This window comes from Phytophthora infestans, genomic scaffold (assembly GCF_000142945.1).
Source record: "Phytophthora infestans T30-4 supercont1.130 genomic scaffold, whole genome shotgun sequence".
Classification (NCBI taxonomy): Eukaryota; Oomycota; class Peronosporomycetes; order Peronosporales; family Peronosporaceae; genus Phytophthora; species Phytophthora infestans.
This window is the reverse complement of record NW_003303629.1, coordinates 88,051-95,493: the sequence shown is the minus strand read 5'-3', so window position 1 is coordinate 95,493 and position 7,443 is coordinate 88,051. Positions and strand designations below refer to the sequence as shown.

The window sequence follows — 7,443 nt, the reverse complement described above, 5'->3', positions numbered from 1 at the left end:
CTTGTGCGCTGTTCCATTCTCGATATGTGATTGGTTGGAGGGCAGTCTGAATTAGGAGTAGTAGTGTGAACGTTCAGTTGAACCTCTGATTACGACTGGTGCGTTCGCGGGCGGTAAAGTTCAGCTGAAGCACCTCGGAACCTCCGTGAACCTCCGCGGTAGTTTATACTTAAAATTTCTATGCCGTCTATTTTCAATAAAACTCTCAACAGATTTAGCATGAAGACATGTACGAGCATTCCAGCATTCGCTGACGTCTCCAACAGCGACACGAGGTTGGACACCACCGACTTGTCCACTGTCACCACGTCGCTGATGGCTTGCCGTTCGACGCGTCCAGCTCCTTCGCGTACATCGTGCTCCGTCAGGTCGCCGCCCGACGTGCTGCCTCCCACAGGACCTGCATACCACCATTACCAATGTACGCCAGATGAGGAGCGCACTCTTTCGTGTCCGTGCCGTAAATAGAATGATGTTCACGCTGGATGCGGCGTTCAAGGTGAAGTGGATCAGGTGCACCTTGGCGTTGTCGCCGTTTTTGCTGGTCTCCGTGGCCGAGTACTTCTTGCTCGACGCACTCGAGTCTAGCGCGATGTCCAGATTCGACGCCGCCACGACTGATGTGGAGGTTGCTGTCCGGCTTGCAGAGATCTGTGGTGCTGGAGTAAGACGACTACGTGGCTATGGTGACTGAAGTTTCACCGAATGGAGACTTATTCGACCTTGTGGCTCCCGCGTCACTCATGGCGACGAGATGGAGATTTGTTCCTCGCACTGGAGCTTTTATCTGTTCGGAAGCAAGACACCGCTGAAGTACGTCTGAAACTGGAGATATACGTGACTCGAGTTTGTGAAGAGGAAAGTGGATACGCGCATCCGCTAGTCATAGTGGCTATTGCCCGATTGGCTTTTCGATCAAGTCGAGCTAAAACGTCGGATATTCAGCACAAATTGCTGGATATTTTCACTAAACTCTACCCAGGAGCTGCTACTTTATGGCTGAATGAAGACGAAGCGCAGCATATCCAGTCAACGGCTAGTGTATCAACTGGATCCGGTTCGATTATCTCTGGGCCAGCGTCTGTGGAGGATAAATGGAGTCTTTGAAGAGTCAATATGGCTGTCGCTCGGAATCTATGGAAAATCTACTGAAGTTGGTGGGCCTGAAGAAAGTGAAGCAAGCTTCTGTAAATTTATTTAAGAATGCAATGGCCTTACAGCAATTATCGGCCACGCAACGGAAGAAAAACTTGATGGGGTTCAACTACAGCGTTGTAGGGAAACCTGGTACTGGGAAGACGGCAGTGACGCGATTATTTGATAATATCCTATATTAAATATCATAAGATTTTTACTCACTATACCCTCCACACTTAAGGCGATCGATACACTTCCAATTTTCTGCAATGAAAACAAGATCTCGGACCATGGTAGCCTTCAGCGAGCTTCTCTTCACCGTTATGACGTTTCCACTTGTCGAAAAAGCACGTTCTGACGGAACGCTTGTCGCCACGGTCCCCAGCCACTTTCTCGCTAGTCTGCGCAAGTTGGGGTAGTCATCTCCATTCGCCTTCCACCACGTGAAGGGATTCAGGTCATTTTTCACGGTAACAATGCACTCTAAATAGCGAGTGAACTCCCTTTTGCACTCTGTTTCTAAATCTGTGGCTGCGATTCGAGAAATATTCGGCCCGAAGAGATGATGGATCATGTCATTCCGTTGCTGCTGCTCCGCTTCTTCGATGGGTGTTTGGTGACGGGGATCCGTTCGTTCAGGTGGTAGCGTTTCGTTTGCCAGCTGCACCATTGCCTGTACAAGTTCGTTGCTTGCATTTGGCTTGTCGATAGGACTTAAGTGAGACATCCACTTTCCTACACGCGGATCCAAGTACGCAACCCACCTAAGCTCGCTTTTCTCCAAGTCCTCGAATCTTTAACGTACAATGTTAGCATTCCCTTTCTGCAGTCGTTCACCATTAACACCGTTTGAGCCACGTACGCTTCGTCACCGGCTTCTGCCGCAAGACTGGCAAAGAGATCCGTCTTCTCCAAATGCTTTCGAATACCGGATAACACAGGGAGAACCAGCGGCATCGTAGGATAAGTTTGTCCACCTAGTGTTTCTGAGGCAACGGCAAACGGCCCCAGCAGAGCTCGCAAGCACTTTATAGTGAGCCATTCCTCGGCAGTTGGACGATATAATTTTCTTGCCACATCTTTGAACTCTCGGATACCTTCAGGATTTTTCAGGTACGTGAAAAACTTCACTAGAGCTACTTCCAACTCTATCATTCTTTGGAGCATTTGCCAGCAACTATTCCATCTTGTGGCGCAGTCGACAATAGGCTTCTTAACTTCGTGATCTTTGACGCTGAAATGTTCAATTTGAAGAGCATTTAATCGGTTACAGCCCTTTGCTGACTTTCTAAAGTACACAGCAAGCGTCCGGAAGCGCTGAACAATTTCACGTACCCTATCCATCTCATTACGGTGAACCAACTCAATTGGGTCGGTTAAGAACTGCTCCATGTCATCGATTGCAACTTCGCGGAACCCCTCGATTTGGGTCCTGTCATCCACAGTCAGTGAAGCTTCTTCCTCATGACTGGGTGCAGGCAGTGTGCTAGGCATGACATGTGCTCGACATGTAATAGTTCACCAGCAGCAACCATGTTTGTGCCTCCATCTCTCAAAAACCGGACACAGTAGAGCTTAGACAACTGCCATTCCTCCATAATTTGTTCAATCGCGTCTGCAATGGCCGGTCCATCATGAATGCCGGCCAGCTCTTTAACTTCCAGAGTCCAATTCTGAGGGCAAAATTCATCGTCCACGTAATGTATAGTCAACGAAATGTAGCTTTTCGTGTTTCTGGAAGTCCAAATATCACAGGTCATTGAAAAATACCAACATCCCTTCACAATGGCATGTCGTACTCGTTTTCGATACTCCACAGCCAAAGCCACTATTTGTTGTGCGATTCGCTCAGGAAGCCTTATTTTGATTCCACCAATATCTTCCGTAATGTATCGAATAAATACGACAAATCCAGCATCTTCCACAATCTTCATCGGCCGAAAGTGCCGTGCGATCCACTCAGCAAGAAGAAGATTTACGCGTTTCTGTTGCTCCGCTGAAATGGTACGCAACTGCCTTTTTCCATTATGAAGAGGAGCTTGGCCTGTGCTCTGATTTCGCTGCTCCGCTTTGGTGTTGTACACCTTTAGCTCTTCAGAATGGTAGATTTCCATATGCTGCGGCAACTTCGACTGACCAACACGAAACTTAACTTTTGCACTGCAAAGTAAGCAATACGCGAGCTCGGCATGATCGTTATTCAAATCATTACGCTCAATTTGTCTGCACGCCTCGCTTCGAATGAGCCGAGCGAAATGCCAAACATCTCTCCTCTTCTGACGCTTCATAGTAAAGAGCACTAATCCCGATTCACTTTCAGCACGCTGTTGCAGTACCTGGACGTCAATGACGGCAACTTCGTTTTCGAGAACAGGAGGGCGGATGCATGGGTGCTGGGGTTGCTGTGGCGACTGGTATTGCCAGAATTGTTCCTGTGTCTGATGCTGCCAGTGCTGCGTCTGTGACTGTCGGTCTTGCCAGAATTGCTGTGGATGCTGTGTGAGCCGCTCCTGCACCTGTGGCTGGTGTGCTTGCCAGAGATGGAGAGGTTGCGCTTGCCAGAGCTGCTGTGGCCGCGGTTGCAGCGAGAGCTGTTGCTGGGACTGGTGCGATTGTCGAGAGAACGACCTCGATGGTTGAGCCGGGACGGAAGCTGGCACTGCAGTAGGCACTTCGTCATCGTAAGAAAGCACACGCCGAGGCGCTGGCGTACGGAGAGGACGTGGCGTGTGATGGCCGCGCGACTCGCGCCGCGAGTGCTGCTGTGCCTCCATAGGTATCGGAAAATGATGATCGCCTTCTCAGATAACACACAGCACGAACAAAACACTTGAATAAAGTATGTGCATAGTTTAACGCCGATGTACCATTGAGGATGTAGAAGGTAGTTGAAGTAGGTTTGAAGGGATTCAGATACCTTTCAGGGGTACCTCCGGATGCAGAGGTAACGGGAGGTTCACAAAGGTTCAGCGCCTGAACCTTCACACCACTAGTGATTACGGCAACCATAAATGTCCCATATTATGGTTGCTTTAGACCTTTATGGTTGCGTTAACATAATTTTAAAATTCCACGCGCTTTAATTTTCAGTTTTTCTCTTAGATGCGTATTTAAAATCTTGTTTCACTTTAGTACGTGTTTGTTCAGTTAGGTACGAGTAGCCAGAGCCGCTCATTTACGAAAAAGCGGAACCGACCTAACGACGCGTCAGCCGAATACGAAGAAGGGTGGGAAGAGAACACGATTGTGTCACCGACCTAACGACGCGTCAGCCGAATACGAAGAAGGGTGGGAAGAGAACAAGAGGCCAGAGAAGACGATACACGTTTCAAATGGAGACCCCAGCTGCGCATGGTAGGAAAACTGCCGTAGCAGGAGCACTTGTAGAATTATCTTACAGTTTGTACGCATGCATTTAAGGGCGGCGGCGGCGGGATCAAAACGTCGACCTGAGTTACATGCTGGTTACTCTCGGTATCACGAAGGATGATACCAACGATGGCGACCATCTTCCTGACGAAGAAGACAAGGGAGTTTATCTGATTGCTCGGATGCGCACTCTGCCGCACGCACGGGTGCGACTTTGGCCTATCATTTCAGTTGAAACATTTATTAAGCTTTAACAAATTGTGTGTTGTGTGTAGAGCACCACCTGAAAGAACACGCTGTCACGGTTGATAAGGGTGTGGAAGCAGTCAAAGCTGAGGAGGAAGTCAAGATGATACAGAACTCTGTCAAGGAAGAGACGGAAGCGATCAGCACGACGTCCGGTGCGAATCGTTTATGCATTTACCGTAAGGTTGCGTTAAGTTTGTGGTGCTTCGATTATACTCTGCTTATTGGATATCTGTGGTTATTCTTGTAGAGCACAAGAAAGACGTTTTATCTATCAGAAAGAAGCGGAATGTTGAGGAAATCTAGTACCAGTCGGGTGATAGTGCCTGTGGCGATGATGGTAAATCAAAACGGCCGGAATATATGCCAAGAAAACGCTCAAGCAAGCAGATTGAAGGGCTGCACTCGCTGGTCTTGGAGGACAAAATTACAAACGTCATTCCCCCTTTCCCATCGGAGTCCATAGAATCATGGGAAAAGTTTGAGAGTGTCCTCAAAGAATACAAGCGGAAGAACAATCTAAAGTTTCGGGTACGGAGTTTGGAAACGACGGCTCTCTACAACAGGTACGGCGTCGTGTTTGTTCTCCTAAAATGCAGTATTTAACAGAGACGTGCTATTGCTAATCAGATCACACGATCAACAGATCCCGACTGACTTTCAGTGGACACACAAAATTTATCGCTGCACACACGGAGTTTCGCAAGAGTCACGGTCAAAGGGCCATCGGAATCGCGAACGACGATACTGCGGTTGCAAGGCGCGATATACACCCACTGTTTCTCAACAAGATGACAGCACGTATGCGACCATTATCCGGAATGAGGTATGCAATCTGGTATTCATCGTTGTTGTTTTATATTGTCAATTAACAGCTAAAGGTTCATGACTACAGAGGTGTACGCACTCGAATCCCACGTCTTCTACCCAAGCTTCGACATTCCTTACAACGAAGACTCTGCCACTCGACGACGAAGACCGCGAGGACGTGAAAACCCTGGCTGACGCTTGTGTGTCGTCCACACACGTTGCAAATTTCCTAAGTGATCGCATGGGTAGGGTGCATGTGTCTGTTTCCGAACGCCACCAGATCTTGGCCAACGAAGTTATTTCAAAGTATGCATCTTGCCGCCTTCGCACCGAGTTTGTCACGCTGTCTGGTGGAGGTTTAATCAGCTTTGCAAATATTGTGGGTGGACTAACAGAACGCAGATCTAACGCACTCACACACAACTTGGTGGGTTAAAGGAAACTTTCGGACTGGCAGCAGTGCGGCGATTCCGCACTGGGCTGCCTTTCTGACCATCACTCTGCTAGCTAGTTCCAAAAGACGATTTAAAGAACTCATTCTGCTTCAACCTGAATGCGGTTTCCAACACGCCCTCCTCCGAAGTGAATCGGTCACTGAGGAAGATGCTGCTTCGACAAACCGATCATGGCGCACAATGCCTCGAGTCGCTCGCCAGCCAGTGCCTTTGTCATAATGTCGGAAGGGTTCACCTCAGTTTTGACTTTCCACAAATCCACGTCTCTGGTGTAGTGCCAGCGTAGCTCGATGTGTCGCGTTCTGCGACTGTAGGTCGGGTTCGTTGCCATGACGTAAGCGGCCTGGTTGTCAATTCCCATGCGAAAATTGGTCTTCAAGTTTGGGAAACCTTGGATCAGTAGGTTGTGTAATCCTTGGCCTTCCATACAAGCCTCGCACGCAGCTACGTACTCCGCCTCTGCGGTAGATTGAGCAACAATGCTCTGGCGCCTCGACGCCCAGGATATCGCTCCACCAGCCATACAGTGGACAAAACCTGTAATGCTTTTGCGTGTATCGGGGTCGTTCCCCCAATCCGAGTCACCGTAGCCGTCGATAGTTAGTTCCTTGTCTTGCTCTGCTGCTTTGGCACGGGTGTACACAATTCCTTGTGTTTTGGTTCTGATTAGGTACCGCAGCACTCTCGTGTCAGCGCCAATGTGCTGATGCGTAGGTTTTTGAACGTAGCGACTGAGTTGGCCAACAGCAAACGCTAGATCTGGGCGAGTGCAGGTCGTCAGGTACATTAGCGACCCCACCAGTTCACGATACGGAAAGTTCTTGCCGTTCGCAGCCACCTGCTTGCGCTGGTTTGTGTCAGTGTCCTTCACGGTAAGGCGCAAAGTCGTCTCCATCGGGATCCTACTGGGATGCGCACCACTGAAGTGGAAGCGCTCAATAATCTCGTCACAATACTTGGTCTGGTGTATTTTGATGGAGTCTTCACTCTGTTCCACCTGCACGCCCAAATATGTGTTGGATGACCTTGGTCCTTCAAACCATAGTCCTTGTCCAGCTTCTCAAACATTTTCTTCTTAAATTCTTCACTCTTGGTCGCGCACAAGATGTCGTCGACATCGAGGAGAACCATGGCAAACTCGCCATCTTTGTCGTAAAAATAGAGGCATGGCTCAGTCTCGCACTGCTTGAACCCATAGTTCACGATCCAACTATTCACCTCTGAATTCCACTCTCTTCCGGACTGGCGTAGTCCGTACAGTGCCTTGTTGATGATGTACATCATCCCGGCATCCTCGCACGGGTAGCCCTGGACTTCATCCAAATACTGCTTTATTCCAAGCGCAGCATTGAGGTACGCTGTGTTTACGTCGCCCTGGTAGATCACTAGATTTAAAATAATGCATACCGCGACAAACATTCTGAAT

The 7,443-nt window shown here is 48.9% G+C and overlaps 1 protein-coding gene across 1 annotated transcript; it reads left to right on the top strand.

Annotated features, from left to right (window-relative positions):
- Positions 1-4,469: 4,469 nt before the first annotated feature.
- Positions 4,470-5,757, top strand: PITG_19804 (uncharacterized protein; the record flags this gene model as incomplete). Its single annotated transcript, XM_002895814.1, has 4 exons — positions 4,470-4,491; positions 4,782-4,907; positions 5,383-5,553; positions 5,648-5,757. The coding sequence occupies 4 exons, from the start codon at positions 4,470-4,472 to the stop codon at positions 5,755-5,757; spliced, it is 429 nt and encodes a 142-aa protein (XP_002895860.1).
- Between the last annotated feature and the right edge of the window lie 1,686 nt (positions 5,758-7,443).